The sequence below is a fragment of the Salvelinus namaycush genome, chromosome 37 (genome assembly GCF_016432855.1).
Source record: "Salvelinus namaycush isolate Seneca chromosome 37, SaNama_1.0, whole genome shotgun sequence".
NCBI lineage: Eukaryota > Metazoa > Chordata > Actinopteri > Salmoniformes > Salmonidae > Salvelinus > Salvelinus namaycush.
Genome location: NC_052343.1, coordinates 9,708 through 35,000, shown reverse-complemented (window position 1 = coordinate 35,000; position 25,293 = coordinate 9,708). Strand labels below are relative to the sequence as shown.

Below are 25,293 nucleotides of genomic sequence, written 5' to 3'. Positions count from 1 at the left end.
TACAGGGGTCTCCCACCACTTAGTCAGGGCCAACAGGAATACTGTAGGCTAAATGAAAAGCTGGATCACACTTTCCCTCCTACCTGGCTTTATCCCTCTAACTCCTCTTCTCCGTTTATTCCTCATCTTTCTTCATGCCCATCTCTTCAAACCCCAATTCCCTTTCTCACTAACCATCTCTCCCTTGTATCTCTCTTTCCCTCTGTTCCTCCGCCCTGTGTGCCAGTCTTTGTGCGATGACACGAAGCACAGTTGATGGGGAAAGAGCTCTTCTCCACAGAGGCCAGCGGTGCATGACATAGGCCTAGATACTTCCAGGTTAGAGTGAGGGTGCTCAGTCCCAGATTCATAGCTGTTTAATTAAGCTACAAGCAACAAGCATTAGTTTAAACAACAGAATACCATCCGGTCAAATTCATCTTTAGGCCTCCACTAGAATTTTGCCTAGCTGGAGAATGAAAAATGTGTGTGCCCTAAACAAGAGAATTGTTCAGATTCTTCGGGAGCGTTTGTCTTGTGCCGAGACTCGTGAGAGCATGTTATTTTAGCGAGGAGGTCTGATTGTGTTGTTTAATGCCTCTGGTATCTGTTTCATAGCACGCCATGTTGACACTCACCTGAACAAATAATGACTTCTAGCAGCGTGGAGCATGTGTCCTAATCAATAATTCAACTCATATGTTTTCCTTGTGGAGAGAGGGGGGGGGGGGGGGGGGGAGAAGGAGGGGTAGAAAGATAGCAAGGGGGAGAAGGTGAGGGAGAGAGAATGGAGAGTGTGAGAGAGAGAGTCAGGAGTGAGGGAGAGAGAGAGAGGGAGATGGACAGAGAGGGGGAGACAGAAAGAGAGTGGGGAGTAAGAGAGAGAGAAGAGAGAGAGACAGGGACACACACACACGTGCTTGCCTTATATACTACCGTTCAAAAGTTTGGGGTCACTTAGAAATGTCCTTGTTTTTGAAAGAAAAGCCCATTTTTGTCCATTAAAATAACAGCAAATTGATCAGAAATACAGTGTAGACATTGTTAATGTTGTAAATGACTATTGTAGCTGGAAACGGCTGATGTTTTATGGAATGTTTACATAGGCGTACAGAGGCCCATTATCAGCAACCATCCCCCTTGTGTTCCAATGGCACGTTGTGTTAGCTAATCCAAGTTAATCATGTTAAAAGGCTAAATGATCATTAGAAAACCATTTTGCAATTATGTTAGCACAGCTGAAAACTGTTGTTCTGATTAAAGAAGCAATAAAACTGTCTTTCTTTCGACTAGTTGAGTATCTGGAGCATCAACATTTGTGCGTTCGATTACAGGCTCAAAATGGCCAGAAACAATTGACTTTCTTCTGAAACTCATCAGTCTATTCTTGTACTGAGAAATGAAGGCTATTCCATGTGAGAAATTGCCAAGAAACTGAAGATCCCGTATAACGCCTCTTCACTGTTGACGTTGAGACTGGTGTTTTGCGGGTACTATTTAATGAAGCTGCCAGTTGAGGACTTGTGAGGCGTTTGTTTCTCAAACTAGACACTCTAATGTACTTGTCCTCTTGCTCAGTTGTGCACCGGGGCCTCCTACTCCTCTTTCTATTCTGGTTAGAGCCAGTTTACGATGTTCTGTGAAGGGAGTAGTACACAGCGTTGTACCAGATCTTCAGTTTCTTGGCAATTTCTCACATGGAATAGCCTTCATTTCTCAGAACAAGAATAGACTGACGAGTTTCAGAAGAAAGACTTTGTTTCTGGCCATTTTGAGCCTGTAATCGAACCCACAAATGCTGATGCTCCAGATACTCAACTAGTCTAAAGAAGGCCAGTTGTATTGCTTCTTTAAATCGGCACAACAGGCTTTTGTGGAGCGATGGGTAACGATGCTTCGAGGGTGGCTGTCGTGTTCCTGGTGTTCCTGGTTCGAGCCAAGGTAGGGGCGAGGAGAGGGATGGAAGCTATACTGTTACACTGGCGATACTAAAGTGCCTATAAGAACATCCAATAGTCAAAGGTATATGAAATACAAATCGTATAGAGAGAAATAGTCCTATAATTCCTATAATAACTACAACCTAAAACTTCTTACCTGGGAATATTGAAGACTCATGTTAAAAGGAACCACCAGCTTTCATATGTTCTCATGTTCTGAGCAAGGAACTTAAACGTTAGCTTTTTTAAATGGCACATATTGCACTTTTACTTTCTTCTCCAACACTTTGTTTTTGCATTATTTAAACCAAATTGAACATGTGTCATTATTTATTTGAGGCTAAATTGATTTTATTGATGTATTATATTAAGTTAAAATAAGTGTTCATTCAGTATTGTTGTAATTGTCATTATTACAAATAAATACAAAAAAAATTAAAAATTGGCAGATTAATCGGTATCGGCTTTTTTTGGTCCTCCAATAATCGGTATTGAAAAATCATAATCGGTCGACCTCTATTTACAACATTAACAATGTCTACCCTGTAGACATTTTCTGATCGATTTGCTGTTATTTTAATGGACAAAAACATTTGCTTTTCTTTCAAAAACAAGGACATTTTTAAGTGACCCCAAACGTTTGAACGGTCTACATTCAAAGGAGGATGAATCTATCTGTCACGACATCCACCGAAATCGGCTCCTCTCCTTGTTCGGGCGGCGTTCGGCGATCGACGTCACCGGCTTTCTAGCCATCGCCGCTCCATTTCTCATATATCCATTTGTTTTGTCTTGTTCCATTACACACCTGGTTTTCATTCCATAATCACTGCATGTATTTAGTCCTCTGTTCCCCTCCATGTCTTTGTGTGTAATTGTTTATTGTTATGTGGATTTTGTCAGGCGCTATACTTTTGCTATGTTCCATGTTTTTGGAACGTTATTGTTCTTATGTGCTGTCATTTTTGGAACGGAATTAAAGTGCGTCTGTCTAACACACTCTGCTCTCCTGCACCTGACTTCGCCTCCCGTACACACCCCTAACACTATCTCGCACACAGATACGCTTGTCACGTCCCACTATCATCCCAGTCTTAGGAAACGGCAGCTTCAACATCCTTTTACCACGAGCACTCAAACACACATTCTAAAAAAGTGTCTATATCACCTTGGTCTAATCTCGCAGGCATCTTCAAAATCCTCCCATTCATTCGCTCCATGCCGTGACTTGCCAAAGACCTTATCCTGGCAATAAATATATGTCTGTTTCTCCTTCCCCCTCTCTCTCTAGTATTCCTGCAACAGCCAGTCCCCCGCCGTGGGAGAGGTAAATAAGATGAGTGAAGAAATGCTGTCTTTTACTGTGAACATTATGCACAACACTCCTGTTTTATGAGCTAAACGGGGCCATTGTTTATCGTGGGGCGCCATTTCAGTGCTAGGCCTTAACATGGGCCTCTTTCTCTGTGTGTGTGTGTGTGTGTGTGTGTGTGTGTGTGTGTGTGTGTGTGTGTGTGTGTGTGTGTGTGAGAGGCTGAGTTGAGGAGGAATGGTGCTTGCAGTAGACTGATCAGTGGGGGTTTTGTATGGATGAGAGGAGGTATGGCGTCTGTTTTCACCAGATCAGATGGAGCTCTTTGATCTTGTCATCTGCGTGTCAGATCACGTCACGATCCACAGTCTAGCCCCTATACATATGCATAGAGCCTACTACCTCTAAACAGTCAGGAGCAAGGCAAAGCAAGCCAGAGACAGAGGGAGGTAGAGAGAGAGAGAGGTAGAGAGAGAGAGAGAGGTAGAGAGAGAGAGAGGTAGAGAGAGAGAGAGGTAGAGAGAGAGAGAGGTAGAGAGAGAGAGAGGTAGAGAGAGAGGTAGAGAGAGAGGTAGAGAGAGAGAGAGAGAGAGAGAGAGAGAGAGAGAGAGAGAGAGAGAGAGAGAGAGAGAGAGAGAGAGGTAGAGAGAGAGAGAGGGGTAGAGAGAGAGAGAGGGGTAGAGAGAGAGAGAGAGAGAGAGAGGTAAGAAACAGGAGGCCTTCCTCCTATTTGTTAGATATAATTAGAGTTGTATTTATTTTTGTTGTGGTTGCTGTTAATCAGATTTCCACTTGTAGGAAATTAACAGGCGCTCTAGATCTCAATTACACATGATGACAAGGAGTGTGTTGGTATTCACACACACAGTATTGTACAACTAACTTTGTGGGGACACACAAGTCAGTCCCATTCAAAATACTATTTTCTCTAACCCCTAACCTTAACCCGAAAACCTAACCTTAACCCTAGCCCCTAACCCTATTTTATTTATTTAACTAGGCAAGTCAGTTAAGAAGAAATTATTATTTACAATGATGGCCTACTCCGGCCGAACCCGGACGACACTGGGCCAATTGTGCGCCGCCCTATGGGACTCCCAATCACGGCCGGATGTGATACAGCCTGGATTCAAACCAGGGACTGTAGTGACGCCTCTTGCACTGAGATGCAGTGCCTTAGACCCCTACGCCACTCAGGAGCCCAAACCCTAAAACTAACCCTAGCTCCTAACCCTAAATTCTAACCTTAACCCTCATTCTAACCATAACCCTAAAACTAACCCTAGCTCCTAACCTTAACCCTCATTCTAACCATAACCCTAAAACTAACCCTAGCTCCTAACCCTAAATTCTAACCTTAACCCTCATTCTAACCATAACCCTAAAACTAACCCTAGCTCCTAACCTTAACCCTCATTCTAACCATAACCCTAAAACTAACCCTAGCTCCTAACCCTAAATTCTAACCTTAACCCTCATTCTAACCATAACCCTAAAACTAACCCTAGCTCCTAACCCTAAATTCTAACCTTAACCCTCATTCTAACCATAACCCTAAAACTAACCCTAGCTCCTAACCCTAAATTCTAACCTTAACCCTCATTCTAACCATAATCCTAAAACTAACCCTAGCTCCTAACCCTAAATTCTAACCTTAACCTGCTATTTCTAGGGGGTTTAACAATAGCTGGTCAACACAAACACACACACACACACACACACACACACACACACACACACACACACACACACACACACACACACACACACACACACACACACACACACACACACACACACACACCCTTCCTCCCTCCCTCCCTCCCCCCCTCCTCTGATCCTGAAGCAGCTAAATGATTGGCATCCCATGCAGATTTATTCAAATAGCCAGGTGGGCCTCTTCCCTGTAAGCTCCCGTCTTTATTCCTATACCGTCATTCATCACCACACTTCTCACACAGACATATCTGCAGGATACACTTCCACTGATGGCAAAAAGGAAGCCCATGTGAAGCCTCTCTGCACTACCGCCCCCATGTGGCAAGGTGGTCACTGGGATAGGATTGTGTGTGTCAGTAACTTACTTCCACTAACCCTATTTTACTCATTAGACACAACAGGACACGTGGCACAAAACGGACCAGTCATAGCCTTCCTAAATAAGTCAAGATGCTGTGAAGTACTGTGGAGACCGCTCCAGAGGTCCCTCCCTTTCCCTCACGTTAGGTTGACCAGAAAACTCTCCGACATATTCTCACACTTCAGAGGGAGAGAGAGGCCAACTCTCCCTTCCAGCCAAATTGACACAAACAGACAACTTCAAAATGAAGACTGTTGTCTATTTAGTGAAGTGGGGGATGGGGGGGGGGGGGGGGGAGAAAGAGAGTCCATCTGATATGCAACTGTCAGGAGAGGATTTTCACGTGCAAAATAAGTGTGTGTGTGGCGGCGAAAGATAGCCTAGAGGTAGAAACACGACAGGGCTCAGTGTGGATCATCAACTGTCAGGCCTCTCTCTTTCTCTCTCTTTCTTTTTCTCTCTCTAGAAATCACTCTGCACTTCGTCAGCCCGGCATCTTAAATCCAGACCAAATTAGCAGAATGAAGATTAAGTCATTTGGCCTTGAGCTGTCCCAGACATTACGAGTCGAAGACAGATGATAACTTTAAACTCTGCCGACTGGTGTCAAAATGTGTGTGTGTGTGTGTTTGTGTGTGTGCATGCGTGAGGCCAGAATATTTCTTCAGCGGGAGTCGATTGAAACCAAATTAAAAGAAGTGTTGTTGTTTTTTTTTAAAGAAGGAAGATTTTAGATTCCTTTGGGTGACTTTCCTGAGTACACAGCCCTGGTTCCGTTATTTTCCATTAGTGTACACAAAGTCAACTGACGACAAGCTCGTTCCCAGGTTGAACGATAGCAAGACGAGACACCATCACTCTCGTGCCCTGCACGTGCTTTCCAAGACTCTAGTAGTCTACGGTCCAATGGGCTTTGAAGGTAATCAAATCAGCTGGCTGGACGGAGCTTGTTCACCATTCAAATGAGCAGTCACCTGCCTCCCAACACTGTGGCTAGGTGTGTGTTCTGCATGTCGACCACCGCAACGTCTTAAGTGGACACACCCTGTACCACAGTGGGGTTAAGTAAGTAGCCCTTGGCTCATAGGAGAAGGAGTCTATCTCCTGTTTCTGTAGCATGAAGCAGCTTGATAGCTGGGGGGGGGGGGGGGGGGGCAGGAGTCTTGAGTACCATAACGATTTGTGAAAAGGCAGAGTTCACTGGAACGATTTCTTTGGAGTCCACATGTTAACGTCACACTTCTTAAGTGGTGTACGACGTTAACTATTAACTGAGTCGTCAATAGAGAAACACGACTGCCCTCTCTGAGTATACGAGAGTAGTAAAAACAGAGTACGGAGTTTTCAGGAGAAATGTCACAAGGCCTCCTCTGAGAGAGAGAGAGAGATGGCTAGTACACGTACACACACACACACACACACACACACACACACACACACACACAGTATGGTTGCAATACAAACAAGACCCCAGCACTACAGAGATGCTACTGCGGATTTATATTTACCTTCAATCCCGAAAGGGGGAAGAAAAGATAATGAAATAATTAATAAAAGAGGTATCAGTTGAGCTCCTGTTTATGGGGCAAATACAAATTGTCAATTTAATGAACATGGTGGACGTGATGAAAGCGAGGTGAAGGAGCCTCGTTGCCCGGCAAACAATCAGGAAATGTTATCTTAATATTGTTCCGTGGTTATTCAGCCCATAACTTAGGGGGGGGAGGAGGGCTGGGTGGGTGGGGGGGTAGAGAAAAGGCTAGGTCCCAGTGAGGTGTCCCTGTTATTGCCTGTTTTTATTATGAGCCATAGCTCAGTGTGCGCGCGCGCACACACACACACACACACACACACACACACACACACACACACACACACACACACACACACACACACACACACACACACTGCTGACCATACAACTAGAGTTCCAGCAAAGAACAAAGAAAGCATTGAAAAGAGATGTTTGAAAGATAAATGGGTACGTATGTGTGTGTGTTGGGGGGGGGGGGGGGGGGGGGGGCTTTTCAGATTCAATACATTTATGGCTGTAATGGGTTTAATGAAAACCGGACTGTAAATCAAAACGTTTCATCACAAAATCACAAATCAAGCGCCGAAAATGCAACCCACTGGCATCCTTGGCCGGTAACCAACCACCAACAAGACAGAAAAGCCCTCTACTCCTGATTTGTGTGACGACAAGAGGTCAGAGGCCTCCCTCAGTACCCATCAGCAGCACTTAAAAAAGCTTCCAGGTGCTTCCTAGTCCAAACTTTTTAGTATTTAAAGCCTCTGCAATCGGAGGATCCCCACCCAAAATAACTATTATCTCTGTATATATATATATATATGTATTGCCGGTACTAAATTGCGTCGCCGCCAAGAATTACTATGGATATGAATATCTGTGACAATAACTCAGCTAAAAGCCTTAAAGACACGACTCTCTTTATTGAGGCGTCCGATAGCCCCTCAATACAGCACCAGGCAGCCGTATCCTTGCCGTTTCTCTCTAATATCAGGCCACATTAGCAGCTCGTAAATCAAAATTACACTCCTAGAATTTCATTAAGCTCACCTGCCAGCAGTAGTGCTGGTACAATATTGATGTTTTCCCGCCGCGATTGTGCCGTCTCTCAGGTACACAGAAGGAGGAAGGAAAGCAAGAGAAACGGGATGATGAATGTAACGATCTTTTAAGGAATACAGTGAAACTCCGTCGTAAATCCCCCCTGGTGATACTACGGCGAGGGAGAGAGGGAGAGTTCAAGAGCGTCCCGTGGGCTGGAGTCAACAACGGTAGCAACGCGGCAACACTGGGTGTGTCCCAAAATGGCACCCTAATCCCTATGCAGTGCGCCACTTTTGACCAGATCCATATTGGCCCTTGGAACAAAAGTAGTGCGCTACACGGGGGTTAGGCTGGCATTTAGGAATGCCGCGGCCTGCTCCCGTCCTGTTTAAAGTGTTAGAGTGTTTAACCAGAGGTAGACTCCACAACCTGATGAGAGCAGAAGAGAAACTCACTCTCTGACAGAAACCAAAGAGGATGATGTATGGCAGAGATCACACACCCCAGACAGACAAGCTAATGCAATAGAACGAGAGAGAGAGAGAGAGAGAGAGAGAGAGAGAGAGAGAGAGAGTGGGGGGAAAGAGAGAGAGAGAGGGGGGGAAAGAGAGAGAGAGAGAGAGAGAGAGAGAGAGAGGCTAATAACGCACACAGATTGACTTGTTACCGCTAGAACCTAGATACAATATTAAAGAAATGATCGACTACTTTCTTTATTGCCCCTCGAATTATCTGAAAGGGATTTGTGTTTCTATTTTAATTTTTTTTTGTTTTCCTTCAACTCAACATATAACCTAGACCCTGGTTTTGCATAAAAAGGCGAGATTTCCTGGATATGGTATCTGGGAAGGCTGTAGGAGCCGGGAGGGTCTGGCTATGGATTTTGATTACACACAGAGGTAAATGAGTGAGCCGGGGACCGTGACGACACTCACTTAATAAAAAGGTAAAGTCTATATATCAAAGAGCATCCAGCTGTAAATCATTGTGTTCTGCTGTATCGACGGCCCATCCCCATCCCAGCTCATTATGAGCCCTCATATTTACTTTTGGCTCAATATCATTTTAAATAATGAGCTTTATCCCTTATCTAATTAACAAGGGCCTCGTTCTTTTCTCTCTCCCCCCCTTCAAATTAGGAAGCCGGTATCGGTCTAGCCAACAGTTGTTTAGCAAATTCGCATCGTGGCAAAAACACTCTCTCTCTCTCTCTCTCTCTCTCTCTCTCTCTCTCATATATATATATATATATTACTAGAATTCTAATTCAATGATCACCTTAGATCACACGCACGCCATAAATCAGACAGGCCTGACAGAGGATGAAAAATGGTATTAATAATGTGAAACTTATTATACAGTCCAAAACGCTCCCTTGATAAATGACATTGTTTGGGCCTGACAATGATTGCATTTAAAACATTATTTCTGCGCTGCATTCTGTGGGTTGGTGGACGTAGGGGCGTGGGGCTTGTGTGTGTGTTCATGTGTGTATGTGTGTGTGTGTGCTCATGAAATATCTTCCCACCCCAGATCTCACACTGGAGTCAAGAGGGCAAACGGTGGCTGGTGGCTCACAACAAACCCAACACACACACACTTCCGCCACAAACAGCCAGGTTGAAAAACAGAGCCCATCTCCCTGCCTCCCCATCTACACATACTCCGCATCAATCATTAGAACACATTTCACTAATACTCTGAAAAAGAGAGCGTCAGAAATACTGTTTCTCCATTCATTAACACAGGGACGGGCCAGTTGTGCTAAGCTAAACGCCACACACCAGGGCAGCACAGCACAGAGACAAAGGCTTGTGTCCCAAACGGCACCCTATCCCCCACATTAGTGCACTACTTTTGAACAGGTCTCACACAGCTCTGGTCAAAAGTAGTGCTATAGGAACGAGATGCGGTTTTCGGGGACGCAGCCGGAGAGACAGAAAGCCAGGGAGCCCCAGCTTCAGTCGTTCCCGGGGTAAGGGACTGTATTTAGGGTTTTACTGAACTGGCAAGGGAAAGCTAAGTCGGCTTGGGATGGATAGGACTGAGGAGAACGTACAGCACACTGTACAGAGAGATGGGGAACGCAAAAGTTGATGCTGAGCAGATAAGGAAGTCCGGATACGTCAATCAATCATTCAGCTAACTAGCCCAATGAGGGCTTAGATAAGATCCAAATGTGTTGTTTTATTTGCGGTGGATCTTTGGCTTACGCTACTGACGATTTGAGTTGGCATCGTAGTTGATGATTTGGGCAAATGATTTACACAAATCGTTTGTATTATAGCCGACACTCAAAAGTAGTGTACACTCAAGCCACTCTCTCTTGATGTAAGACACTGACGAAGCACATAGACACTTCTACGCTGAGGGGACAAAACATTAGGAACACCTTCCTAATATTGAGCTGCACCCGCTTTTGGCCTCAGCACAGCTTCAATTCGTTGGGGCATGGACTCTACAAGGTGTTGAAAGCGTTCCACAGGGATGCTGGCCAATGTTGACTCCAATGCTTCTCACAGTTGTGTCAAGTTGTCTGGATGTCCTTAGGCTGCTGACCATTCTAGATACACACAGGAAACTGTTGATTGTGAAAAACCCAGCAGCGTTGCAGTTCTTGACACACTCAGACCAGTGCACCTGGCACCTACTACTATACCCCGTTCAAAGGCACTTAAATATTTTGTCTTGCCCATTCACCCTCTGAATGGCACACATACACAATCCACGTCTCAAGTGTGAAGGCTATAAAATCCTTCTTTAACCTGTCTCCTGCCCTTCACCTACACTGATTGAAGTGGATTTAACAAGTGACATCAATAAAGGATCATAGCTTTCACCTGGATTCACTTGGTCAGTCTGTGTCGTGGTCAGTCTGTGTCGTGGTCAGTCTGTGCCGTGGACACTCTTACTGACAGTTGTGGCTGCTTTGCGTGATGTATTGTTGTCTCTACCTTCTTGCCCTTTGTGCTGTTGTCTGTGCCCAGCAATGTTTGTACCCTGTTTTGTGCTGCTACCATGTTGTTGTCATGTGTTGCTGCCATGCTGTGGTGTCGTCTTAAGTCTCTCTTTATGTAGTGTTGTGTTTTGTTCTATATTTTTATTTAATTGATTTGTATTTTTAATCCCAGGCCCCGTCCCCGCAGGAGGCCTTTTGCCTTTTGGTTGGCCGTCATTGTAAATAAGAATTTGTTCTTAACTGACTTGCCTAGTTAAATAAAAGAAATAAATGGAAAGAGCAGGTGTTCCTAATGTTTTGTCCACTCAGTGTATGTACTCCGCTGCATCAGAGTCGGCTCTCACTCTCCCTCCATCTCACACGATACAACACTCTCCTCCTGCAGCTGATCTTATTACCCTCCCTCCTCTCCCCCCATCTCCTCCCCCTCTTCATCTCCCTGCCAACGGCCATGATGCGGGTCCATTCATCTCACTCCGCCGGCTACCACAATAATATAAATCAAGAATTTCCCCCAAATATAACAATATTTGTATTTGGGGGGAGTGGGGGGGGGTAGAAGGGGTTATAATTGATGACCACAGCTGTGCTAATTAAAAGCAATGGAAGTTTCATTAATCTTGTTGAGGAGGGACGGTGAGGTGGTGGTGGTACGGTGGCTGTAACGGTTACCGTTACCGGGGCCAGGCCTGGCCACAATTAGCCATGTTTACTGCAATGTCCAGGAATAGGGAGATAATTGCTTTTTTCCGTCTTGTTTTTGCTGGTCCTTTTTCTTCGCAGAGACAGAGAGACAGAGATACAGAGGGAGACAGAGAGACAGAGAGAGGGCGACAGAGACACAGTGACAGAGACAGAGAGACAGAGACAGAGAGAGAGATAGTGACAGAGAGACAGAGACAGAGAGAGACAGAGAGAGACAGAGAGACAGAGAGAGACAGGGACAGAGACAGAGAGAGAGAGAGAGAGAGAGAGAGCGACAGAGAGACAGACAGAGAAACAGAGACAGAGAGAGACAGAGAGACAGTGAGACAGAGACAGACAGAGACACAGAGAGAGACAGAGAGACAGCAACAGAAAGAGAGACAGAGAGACAGAGACAGCAACAGAAAGAGAGACAGAGAGACAGAGACAGAGACTGAGCGAAACAGAGAGAGAGAGAGACAGTGACAGAGAGAGAGAGAGAGAGAGACAGAGAGAGTGACAGCGAGAGAGAGAGAGATAGTGACAGAGAGACAGAGACAGAGAGAGACAGAGAGAGACAGAGAGACAGAGAGAGACAGGGACAGAGACAGAGAGAGAGAGAGAGAGAGAGAGAGCGACAGAGAGACAGACAGAGAAACAGAGACAGAGAGAGACAGAGAGACAGTGAGACAGAGACAGACAGAGACACAGAGAGAGACAGAGAGACAGCAACAGAAAGAGAGACAGAGAGACAGAGACAGCAACAGAAAGAGAGACAGAGAGACAGAGACAGAGACTGAGCGAAACAGAGAGAGAGAGAGACAGTGACAGAGAGAGAGAGAGAGAGAGACAGAGAGAGTGACAGCGAGAGAGACAGAGAGAGAGACAAAGAGACAGAGAGAGAGAGAGAGACAGAGAGAGTGACAGCGAGAGAGACAGAGAGAGAGACAAAGAGACAGAGAGAGACAGAGAGAAAGATAGAGAGACAGAGACAGAGAGACAGAGAGACAAAACAGCATCAGCTATAACCAATAATTATCATTCTACTTTTCTTGTGCTACTTTTCATACATCCAAAACCACTTCCCTGAGAATGATCAATGACCTTTCATAATGATAGAATACTGGACCATAATCCCTAGATTTTCCCAACGGGCAAATACCTAGTTCAAATGACCTCATAATGACATCATGTTGACCGGTTTCTTGATGTAATGACGTATTTTCAACCAGTCTTTTATAACGACGTCATTTCAACCAGTTGTATGTGACGGTGGCATTTCAACCACTTTCTTGTTGTCATGATACATGATTATTTCAACCAGTTTTGCCCACTCAGTGCATCGAGCTCACAGCTAAAGACTTTACATCATGTGACGCACGAGCTAGTTCACTAACCGCTAATCATATTGTCCCTGTTCTAGCAGTGACGACAGAGACGACACGCTAAGTGAGACAGAGTAACTGATGGTACACGTTAATTCAGAACTTCAGTTCCTCACCCACGACTGCCAAACGCAATTACGAGCACCTTCTGCATCTGTGAGAGGTAGGCAGTGTGTGTGTGTGTGTGGCGTGCAGGGAGTGGTGTGTGAGGGGGAGTGGCCATCTCGCCATAAAAAAAAAATCTTTGTGAAAAGACCCGGGACATTTATTTAATCATGTAATAGCTGAGGAATTGGAACGAGACGTACACTTTGTCCCATTATAAATTTACAGCGCTTTAGCGAGAAGATGAGGGATTTGGCTTCACAGCAAAAGAAAATAGAGGGAGGAAGTACCTGGATTTATAGTGTGTGTGTGTGTGTGTGTGTGTGTGTGTGTGTGTGTGTGTGTGTGTGTGTGTGTGTGTGTGTGTGTGTGCGCTGGTAATGCATCTCTCTAAGTATCTGTGAGTGTGTGTTGTTCGGCATAGAGCAACAGCCTGCTGTCACATACAGTATCTCTATGCATCTGTGGGACAGTGAACGATGCACTGTCGTGAGCGAGACTCTGGGCAGCCACACAGAGACACACACACACAATAACAATTCTACACTCATTTACACATGAATACAAAGACACACACATACATACACAAACTCCACCCCCCCCCCCCAAAAAAAATAAACAATCTCTCAAACCCAGTGTAATACAATTATAGAATTGATTACTACCTTGACCTGCAGGTCAATATCAGGAGAAAATAACTGTCGAAGTCTAATAACTCCTCATTTGTACTGAGCTGGAACAGCAGCAAACAGTCAGTTATGCGTTCGCTCAATACAATCCTGCAGTGCACCGTGCGGGTCACTTCAAATCCCCCTGCGCCAACGGGAATGCGAAACACACACGCACACAGAAAGAGAAAGGTGCACTAGCGTGCGCACACACAGAGTGTTGGGTCAGGGGGACAGCGGTAGCTCAGAGCCAGCTGTGATCCTGCCTGCCCAGGTGCTCAGGAAAACCACTGTTAACAGCCACGATTGATGATGTAATCAAACTGTCACCACGGCGATCGGTGGCGGGAAGGCCAGAGCGGGGAGGAGGGGACTCTGGGTGGGTGTGGGGGAGAATATCCAGGAGGCCCGTGCATGCTTACCGTTAGCCCAAATTGAGAGTGACAGTCTCAATAGTGAGAAGGCTTCCCCCCCCCCCCCCCCCCCCCTAAGTAATGGAGGAAACAACTGCAGAGGCCTTCCGGAGGATGTCACATAATCAAGGAGACCCTCTCGTTCTTTTTTCTCTCTCGAAACCATTTTGGCTCTGGGGGTTTTGGGATTCGGAAAAACAAAACTTAGGGAGATGACTTGATACTCGGGCGGAACAAACCACCAGCTGTACGCCGCAAAGTTGATTATGACATGTCTATTCTTGGACCTTCTCAACCCACACATTATGCTCTCTCTCTCTCGCAACCCTACACACACTCGGTATTGAGCTCACTATACACGCACGCACGCACGCCCGGCAACGCAAACCTGACCCCCCGAGCTGAATCGATCCTCCCACCGTGTACGGTACAGTAAAGTGAAGAGTCATGCATGCATGATGAACGTTGTGTGAAAGATCTTAACCACTGTCTGTCTCTAAAGGTTAACCAGCTCAAACACAGGTGTCACATGCTCATATGGACCCGTGTGGGCGGACTGGTGTCGTGCCGAAAATCTCCCCCTCCCCCCAGAACCACCCCCCCCCCCCCCCCTTCGCGTTCCTCATTGATGCGACCTGCTTGCTAGTTGAGATTTCTGCTCTTCACTCCGTTGTCAGTTTGGCCTACATTTCACTGCTCTTGGTAGCAGAAATCATTTTCGTATGCAGTTTTCGGTTTGGTTATTTGTTTCAATATGGCGCCCTGGGCGAACCCCCCCTTAAGCACCCGCCGCGCCCCGTGTCGTCCCCGGCAAGATGCCGCCCTGGGCGGCTGCCCGTGTCGCCCGTACCTAAATCTGCTACTGATTTGTATTAAATACATCTCTTTGCCAAAATTCGTCATCTCTCCCATGTCTTATTCGACTAGTATTTTGGAAAGTGTAAGGATAATAATTCAGCCATAGTTGTTCTGAAATGTTTATTGCTTGCCAACACGCTATGTTTAATATAACACACATACATGAATTATTCATTTCCGTTGCCTATCCTGAATTGAAGTTTGTTCTATAGAAAGTATTTGACTCTGATGTGTGCAACAGAAAGTATGTGACTCTAGCCACAGAATTCAGGAAATTAGAAGGGGGGGTTCTGGCAGGGGGGGGGGGGGGGGGGGGGGTCGGCACAACACTGGCATTAAAAAAAAAAACATCTTAACATCAATACAACATCAGAAAGTGATGATAAATCCATTACTGCGCTAACAAACGAGGAAAAGGTCCAAAGTTGGAGAAACTTGTAATAACTGATATTGGCAGCCGTGACTGGTTCGTGTGTGTCTGTATCGGCGCTAATCACCTTCTCCGGGATATGTCCACGGCTCCTGCTCCTCCGTCCAGCTCGCATTAATTGAATCGCTGCTTAGCTAATTCATTGATTCATTAGTGAGGCCTGGAAACATCCATTCCTTGCAGTGACAGTCTGATGTTTCAATTGAGAAAGGCAGAAACAAGTAGCCCACAGAGTTGCAGGGAGTCGCAGTGAGGGAACTCTGACCTGTCGTCAATTAGCCACACAATGCTAGTTCTACCACTCGTTCTCTTGTCATAAATTAGATGGAGGCTGGGCTGAGCACATTCTCTTCTCTCGTGGTTTGAGTAACCTCACGTGTGCTCCAATGCTAGTTGATGACATCATTCCTAGACTGAAAGTTAGAGGCTTGGGAGATGGATTGGGAGGTCTGGCAGAGAGTAGCTCGTCTACTGGTCTGTTCAAATGTCTACACTAGGGGGAAGGGGGGATCCCTAGTCAGTTGTACAACTGAATGCATTCAACCGAAATGTGTCTTCTGTATTTAACCTAACGCCTCTGAATCAGAGAGGTGCGGGGGATGCCTTGTTTGATGTCCACGTCATCGGCACCCGGGGATCAGTTGTTGTTGGGGGTTAACTGCCTTGCTCAAGGGCAGAATGGCAGATTTTTCCACCTTGCGGGCTCGGGGTATAGAAACAGCGACCTTTGTGTTACTGGCCTAACGCTCTACATTGCTTCATACTGAGTGCTAGTGTGGATATTGGAACAACTGAGTGCTAGTGTGGATATTGGATCAAGACCCATGTTCATAAAGTCTCTCAGATTATGAGTGCTGATCTAGGATCAGGTCCCCCCTGTCCATGTAGTCTTATTCATTAGGATTTTAAAAGGTAAACTGATCCTAGATCCACACTCCTACTCTGAGACGCTTTCGGAATACAGACCAGCGGTCTCATTCCACAAAGACATGCTGTTGTGACTGGGTACTAACTGAAGACCATTACCAATACCAATACAGCTAGTTTAGACCTAGACTAAACTGCTGCTGGTAGTTAGGCCAACTAGTCTGTCTGGCTGATAACAATGTTCGGATGATTACATCACTGGAAGATGTGTTGCATATGAGAAGCTCAGCTTTTCAAAACGCAGCCGTGTTGTGGTGGGAAAAGTACACAATTGTCATACTTGAGTAAAAGTAAAGATACCTTAATAGAAAATGACTCCAGTAAAAGTGAAAGTTACTCAGTAAAATACTACTTGATTAAAAGTAAAAAACCATATTTAGTTTTAAATATACTTAAGTATCCAATGTAAATGTAATTGCCAAAATATACTTAAGTATCAAAAGTAAAAGTGTAAATAATTTCTCATTTCTTATATTAAGCAAACCGGACAGCACGATTTTCTTGTTTTTTAAATTTACGGATAACCACGGGAACACTCAGACATAATTTACAAACAAAGAATTTGTGTTTAGTGAGTCTGCCAGATCAGAGGCAGTAGGGATGACCAGGGATTTTCTCTTTAAATGTGTGTATTAAACCGTTTTCCTGTCCTGCTAAGCATTCAAAATGTAACGAGTACTTTTGGGTGTCAGGGAAAATGTATGGAGTAAAAAGTATATTATTTCCTTCAGGAATGTAGTGAATTAAAAGTAATAAAAAATATAAATAGTAAAGTAAAGTACAGATACCCAAAAAAACTACTGAAGTAGTACTTTAAAGTATTTTTACTAAAGTACTTTACACCACTGCGTGCACACACACACACACACACTGCACCATATGCCCATGACAAGTGCATAAAACCATTCTCCAGCGATTGCACAGGCCAACCCATAAAAACTTAATGCACCTAATTTTCCAGCAATCAAACTTTTATAGACTGCAATGGCTTTTAGACTAACACATTTCTAATTATCGTTTAATTTCAACAGCAATATTAACGCGATCCCTCATTTGCCGCCGACCGTTCATCCCTCATGAAATATTGAGTAGGGTAAACAGAGGCCGTGTCCACTGGCGCCTGTTCAAACAAAACACACAGCAACACAAAGGTGAGCAATGGGCCACTAAGGTCTCTCTACTACACACCAGCCACAGGAGACTCTGACTATCACAGTGGCAGTGACTGTTGCTGCAGTTCAAAGCCTTTTAAAATGCACAAATATCTGCATTGGGCATTCAGCCTCTATGGCCGTAATATAGGATATGATTGGGTTGTGTTCATTAGGGCACTCAACGAAAAACGTTGTAGAAAAGTGTTCCTACGAAAAAACGAAAATGAGCGTTTGTATTGGACAAATCCAGGTAGTCCCTCCCCGTTTCAGTCTTCTTTCCTCCGTTTGGTGCCTAATGAACATGGCCCTGCTGTGACTGTCATATCATACTTGTTCTGATATGACGGGCCATTGTCTGTGTACAGCAAGCAGTGCAGGCCTAACCATGACACCATTAGTCTTAGGTGGTAACACTAACTCAGAGCTGATACCGAAAGGTAAGAGAGAGATAGGGGAGAGATGGATTCATTATTAAGAGGACGGATTTATTCCAAATAATTAAGGGCCACAATATTTCTCTCTTAACCTCGTTCTCTCTCTACAGCACCGTTCCGCAGAGTAAACACACACACACACACACACACGCACACGCTCTAGTGTAATTGGACCCCTGTGAGTATGGCAGGGCTTTGGACTGTGTGGTCCACATTGCCACCATGCTGGTACCCTGCAGGACTCTTCCGCCCCCTCTGCCCCTGTCCAGCCTGCCCCGTCCCAGTCCACAGCAACCGGGCAATATGGCCGCACCGCACGGCACACTGGGAAGCGGCTGTGAGCCCAGAACCTGGTGCTGCCAAGCCAGATGCCCGCTCTGCCACCCTCGGCCTCTGGCACAGACAAGCTGCTTGTACCTGAGCAGCACTACAGTAGAGTGTGGTTGTGGACACACGCACATACATGTCTTTGTTGAACCATCATGCAGTATTAATACCTCATGTTAGCTCGGCTAATTCATTATTTGTTCCCTCTCTCCTTGGCGTTGTGTGTATTGTATGTGATATTGGCTTGGCAACTTGGGCTGACCCCAAATATTTGAATAGTTAGGATTTGATCAGTTTTACTCTGATTCTACTCACATGTAGCTGATTTGAGTAGGGGAGAGTGGGGTAAGTTGAGATATGTTTTTACACTCAGCATCACTGTGTGTGTGTGTGTCAAGGGAAATATAGTATTCTTTCTAAGAAAGATATCGACATATATTTCAGGCTGTTGTGCCAGAGGCCCTGGAAATAAATCACAATTCAGTCAAACATGACAGTTTTGAAAACAAAGCTTGTCCCAAACAATCTATTGGCACAACTTACCCCGTTGTAAGTTTAGCCACGGGACAGGGTAAATTAAGATTTCTGTACTGAATGAAATATGACCGCTATTTAAAACCATGTCTATGTTATTTCCCAAACACAATGAAACAAAATCACTTTTCTGTCTTTTATTCATTTTAAGCATCTATTAACACAGGCTTAACACCTTAAAAAACACTTTGTTCTTTGTTACCTCATATCCCAGCGATAATGCATTACAGCTGGGAAGAAAACACTTCAATTTGCCATTGGCTCAACCGTTGGCTCAATTTACCCCATGGACTTTGGCTCAACTTACCCCAGGGCAAACATTTTGTCTATTATTAGCCCACACAGCTACAAGGATGCACTTTCATGCTAAGTTTAGGACCTCATATTGAAGCTTATAGAGACCCCCAACTGATGTATAGAACAGTCTTCAAATGATCTACTTTGGTTTAGATACAAGCATCATGAAACCTCTAACACAATAAATGTGTTTTTTGGACCTAACTTGTTTACCACTTTTTCCATGTGGTTAATTCCTTCACAGACTCCATGAAATGATGACCTCTTCCTAAATATTTGGTCAAATTAAGAATTTTGTGTACGGTTTCCTAGAAACAAGGGTGGCTCAACGCACCCCTTTGGCTTAACTTACCCCACTGCCCCGTTTTATCATGGAGCACGTGCCAAGGGTGCAAGTCTATCAACATACCAGAGTGCCAAGAAAGCCCCCAAATGTGTCTGCTGCAGAGGGACAAGACAAAGCCATAAGAGTTTTGATCAGTCATAGTGTTATTTTTTTAAACATATTTGCAGATTAGTTGAATATTAGTATCTAAAGGACAAATCTGATTAAAATCTAAAAATTGTGATTCAGGGACGGCCCTATTGGCAAAATACCGTAAGTGGAGATGAATGGCCATACCCAGCAATAGTAATGGTTTTCGTTTCACAATGTTATTGACCCACATTGATAGTTCTTCTGAAAACCGTTTCACCGACTTTATCAGTTAAATAAATTGGACTCATTTGGCTGTCAACACGCCCATTTAATGAGTGAAAAGTGTATTAGTTCAAACAGTTTATTATTATAAATGGGAAAATGGGAGGTAGTTTTACAATTGCCTAAAAAACATGGATACCTGAGACAGGGCAGCCAACTTTGAACACTTTGTTTTTAAATGGCTCAAAATTACGTTAAATGAAGGCGAGGTCACAGCCGTCAATCACAACAGCAGAAGTCTGCCTCATTAAATTGTTGGTTCAGGTGTATTTACATCTTTCAAACCAGCAACACACACACACACACACACACACACACACACACACACACACACACACACACACACACACACACACACACACACACACACACACACACACACACACACCAGCATTTCTCTACACCCACAATAACATCTACTAAACATGTGTACGTGACCAATGAAATTTGATTTGACACGCACGTAGACCTAGGCCTAATTCCATCAAGCTATTGAATTGTAGGAATATATTTTATTATTTTTTCATTTATCTCACAAATTTCACTTTGTCAAATTGAAGGGATAGTTCACCCAAATTATAAAATGACTTATTGGTTTCCTTACCCTGTAAGCAGCCTATGGAGAAGGTAAGAAAACAAACCATGCCTTGGTTTTGTATCCCTGGCCACTGTCTTCAAACGCTAATGTTGTCGCATTTGTGGGCCAAAATCAATGCAAGTCACTATACCTGATATTAGCATTTTTCGCACTTCAGCGAGCTACACACATTCTTTTAGACACCTGATGATGATATGGACATGAAACACATCTTGTATTGGTTTGGAGCCACAAATGCTACACAAAAGTTAGCATAACGTATAAAATGACAATTGCACAGAACCCCACACACCCAAAATTGGTTTAGTATATTAACAAATAGCTCAGAGCTTATTAAATCTCTCCTCAGGGACCTGCAACCATCTCATGTAATTGATATATTACGTGGCGGTGGTCTACCTCTTGGTCTTCCTCGAGTACTCCCGAGATACAGGGCGGCATGTGTCGCTGTGGCGTGTAATTGATATATTCCAGATCTGCACACCAAACAGCAAATGGTGCCAACACGTTTGTAGTCACAAGCGCGATCATCATTACGTACTAGGAATATCGGACCAAATACTAAACTTTGGACTACTTTAACAGACATATACAACTTTTGGTCCACTAAAATGGGGGGACAATGTACAGAAAGTGCTGTAATTTCTAAACGGACCCGATATGGATGAAAATACCCTCAAATTAAAGCTGACAGTCTGCACTTTAACCTCATAGTCATTGTATCATTTCAAATCCAAAGTGCAGGAGTACAGAGCCAAAACCACAACAATGTGTCACTGTCCCAATACTTTTGGAGCTCACTGTATGACTATCGAAAGGACAACACCACAAAGAAATGGTTAATTGACCACACAATTCAAAAAGTCTCTGGACTTTGTAGTTTGAATTGAAGAGCAGATTAAGGATAGCAAGCATCAGGAAAGATTCTGTATGGATGAATGGTCTAAGATCCCTCTCAACGTGGTCTCCGATCTCATAAAACGTTCTAGAAAAAGGTTCTGTGCCGTTACCCTCGCAAGGGGAGGGTGGCGGAGTAAACACGGCTGCCAGGTATTTTGACCCCTTTCTTTTTTAGGCTTTTTTTGTTGTTGTTGTACTTGTTAAACTATATTTACGAAATAATAGAATTTTCCCCCAAAATGTTGTGTATACAATATATATAGGTAACTGCCAAAATAAAGGAAACACTAATATCAAGTGTCTTAATGGTGGTTGCGCTGCCAGAACAGCATCAGTGCACCTTGGCATAGATTCTACAAGTGTCTGGAACTCTATTGGAGGGATGCGACACCATTCTTCCACCAGAAATTCCACCATTTGGTGTTTTGTTGATGGTGGTGGAAAACGCTGTCTCAGGCGCCGCTCCAGAATCTACCATATGTGTTCAATTGGGTCGAGATCTGGCGACCGAGACACGCACACTTTCAACCCCCAATGCTCCTTTCAGACCCCTCTTTCAGAAGTCACTGAGATCTCATCTTCTAGCCATGGTAACCAAAATAATGGGCAACTGGGCATTTTTATACATGACCCTGAGCATGATGGGATGTTACAAAGGCCCACACCTAGTAAAGTGCCTGCTTTCAATATACTTTGTATCCCTCAGTTACTCAAGTGTTTCCATTATTTTGGCAGTTACCTATAGCTCAGTATTTGCATGATCTATTTAATACAGTCTTTTTTGCTCATCTTTATCAAGAGTGGCAATAATTATAGACCCGACTGTATATCCACACGTAAACAGACACATGCACAGCCAGAGGTACGCAGACCTCCAAACTACCCACAGTGCCTTACAGTGAAGAATAGTGGTGAATGAAACCGGGACCCAGATGTGTCATTTTAGAACAGGTCAGAACTCCTCTACCCCTCTCTGTCTCTCTCTCTCTCTCTCTGTCTCTCTCTCTCTCTCTCTGAACCTGTCATGGAGGCTGGAGTGTGTCATCTTACCTCTAGATCCCCTGCCCATCCCAGCCCCCCCCAAAATAACCTGTTTTTCCAGAGCCCAGACAAACTAAGCGAACTGGAGCTGGGCACTACGGCTAGTCAGGTCTCTCCCCTCCTCCTCCTCCCACCCCTCCTCCTCTTCTCTTCCTTTGACTAACAGATCTCCCCAGTGTTCTAAAAATACCAGGTGAATAGGGCCATGGAGATGGTGATGAAACAGCCTCTCTGACACTGTCCTGCTGCAATCCATCTCTCCCCTGCCTCCCCTGCCTGCCAGGCAGCATATGTTTCCAATTGGCTCCCCCACTCCCGCCAGCCCCCGGTCCCTCCCCCTACCTCCCTCCCTCTCTCCTGGTCCCCAGTTACCTCTCCAGTCCCCTCTCCCCTCCTCCAGTCACGTCACCAGCTACCCCTCCAGTCTCCAAGTCTGGGCTTTTCAAACTGGTGCAGTTATCAATCATTGAGCCAGCACTGTCACCATACGCTCTCCATATTTTCCCCTTTTCATGTCTCTCTCTCTCTCTCTCTCTCTCCACTTACACTCACCCAAATTTGTTCCACTTAATAAGCCCTCCCCAATGACCTTGTGCTAATTAAGCACTGCTGTGTTGGAAATATGATGGTTAATTAATGATGAGATAAATTCTGTCTCCAGGACTGTCAGGAAAATGATGACACCGTGTTTTACAGGTTTAAATAGAACAAACCTCATGGCCTCTCGCTGTGTGTGTATGTGTGTGTTTAATAGAGAGAAGCAAGAGAAAATAATGGTACCACGCCGATATCTGTATGCATACATGCACTTGCCTCGTTCAAGTGCACATACGTGCATACGTTTGTGTGTGTGTATGTTTGCGTGTGATGTAATGGTGTTGTATGGCACTGCAGTATGTTTTATGGGGCAGCAGTGTGACTAGTTGCTTTTGGTAGAGACACACTCTGAGGTAAATGCTGTCAGGTAACACACAGACCTCCAAGCTCCACAAGGCCACTCCATTCATGCCTGCACCTGGTGTGTGTTCGCGTGCGTTTGTGCACGTGCGTTTGCGGGCGTGGCGCGCTCTCGCCGACCTTTGCTGTAATGTCGCCCTCTAATACCGAGCCAAGGACACAGAGGTCTTTCATTCAGACACAATACACGGACCAGCCCCACTGTGATTTCACTCATATTACCAACCAGCATCCTCAAAGTACGAAAACAAAAAAAGCCAAATGGACAAAAATATGTGGCAATTCATCTTGATATAACATCTATGTGGTACAAACATTTCTGCCCTGGACAGTTTAGTTTCGCCTTAGTTTGTCACGTGCTGTTTAGGAGAATTAAGCAGACAGGTGAAATAGTTGAGGGACGTGAGACTCTCTCTCCCAACTAATCCCAACGAGCAGCTGCCAGTCTGAATCCAGTCAATAATGAGTGTGTACTTACAGGGCAGCATATGGTGCGCCTACTTTGCTAATATCTCAAGCTACTTGTCATATCTAATACGACATATTGTCAAAAGTATCAATTTGAAAGGCGGTTTTCAGATGTCGCCTGTTTTTTTTTAAGAAGACGTCTGGTTTCTCTTAGCGGGTCTGTTTGACAGGTTGAGGGGTGTTTAACGTCTCATTCTCGCATGCCACGGGGACTTCGCAACTTCGTCTTCATCACACACACACACACACAACGAGGACTGACAGCCGGGCCGCGTCGCTGACAGACAGGGGCACACCGGGAAAGTTTTACACGCAACATCATGGAGAGAGATGGAGACATCACATCTTCCCAATCATACATAGAGAGGGAGAGAAGAGAGAGGGAGGAGAGGAGAGAGAGGGAGGGCGGGAACAGATTGACAAAGAGGGTTTGATAGGAATACTAGAGAGAGAGAGAGGGGCCGAAGGGGGGAGGGACAGAGAGAGAGCGAGGGAGAGCGAGAGAGAAATACAGAGGGAGACAAAGCGAGGCAAAAGTAGTCAGTCCTACCTCTCTTTGGGCTGGCCCAGTCCATGTTTCCCCAACAGGTGAGTGCTCAGGTGCTTCTTCATCACAAAGGCCCACCTGGTCAGAGAGAGAACACAGGGGGCAAAGGGTTAACAAAGAGCGCCTCTTTACCACAGTCAATGAAAGGGTTAACCGGGGAGCAGACAGAGATGACTTTTTGCAATAAATAGTCAGGATTTGGGTTGTAAAACTTTCCAGAAATCCTGGTTGGAGGATTCCATATTTCCTGTTTATTCCTTCCTGATTCTGGGAATTGTCCAACTGGGATTTCGGGAAAACTTTGCAACTGTAGTGAGGACAAAGCCACTAGGATGCATCAGGTTAACTAAAGAAAAGGGTTTAAACCGTGTTCACAAGGCCACACTGTAAAAAAAAAGTTTTCAAATGCTTCGCAACGGAAAATGAAAATGTGCTTTCTTATTGGTCTGGTAGTAACTCCGTTTTCCCCGTTTTCTTCCCGCTGAGTGCCTACTGAACACGACCTTGGATATCCTGTCATTACAGTGGTTCAACATCAAAGAGAGTGTGTAGAGAGTGTATCTACAGTGACACGGACTCATACACCCTCGGACGCACACTCGCACAGACAGAAACGCACAACATCACACGCGGGGAAATATTTGGGACGTCATTTCAAGACTCCGCCACAATGTCCTGACCATGTTCAAAGCCCTGAGCTTGTTCCATTCCCTAAACAGTTTGTGAAGCCCTAATGGTGGGATGACAGGCCTAACTAGTCAGGGATCAGACCCGTTTCTCTAGCGTTTCATCCTCTGGCCATTGAATTCACCAGTAATCACATCCTATTACAGTGTTCTTGCTGACAGACAACGACCACATCTAAGACGACATGACATGAGGAACAAGAAAGAAATAAAGAGAGAGAGAGAGAGAGAGAGAGAGAGAGAGAGAGAGAGAGAGAGAGAGAGAGAGAGAGAGAGAGAGAGAGAGAGAGAGAGAGAGAGAGAGAGAGAGAGAGAGAGAGAGAGAGAGAGAGAGA

General features: G+C 44.9%; 1 protein-coding gene across 1 annotated transcript in view; it reads right to left on the bottom strand.

Moving 5' to 3' along the window:
* Nucleotides 1–24,345, bottom strand: part of LOC120031253 (zinc finger protein 407-like) — a 94,330-nt gene extending 69,985 nt beyond the window's left edge. The window contains exon 1 of the mRNA XM_038976926.1: nt 24,276–24,345. Coding sequence (XP_038832854.1) covers nt 24,276–24,337 — 62 coding nt within the window. The 5' untranslated portion in view covers nt 24,338–24,345. The remainder of the gene's footprint in view (nt 1–24,275) is intronic.
* Nucleotides 24,346–25,293: the final 948 nt, after the last annotated feature.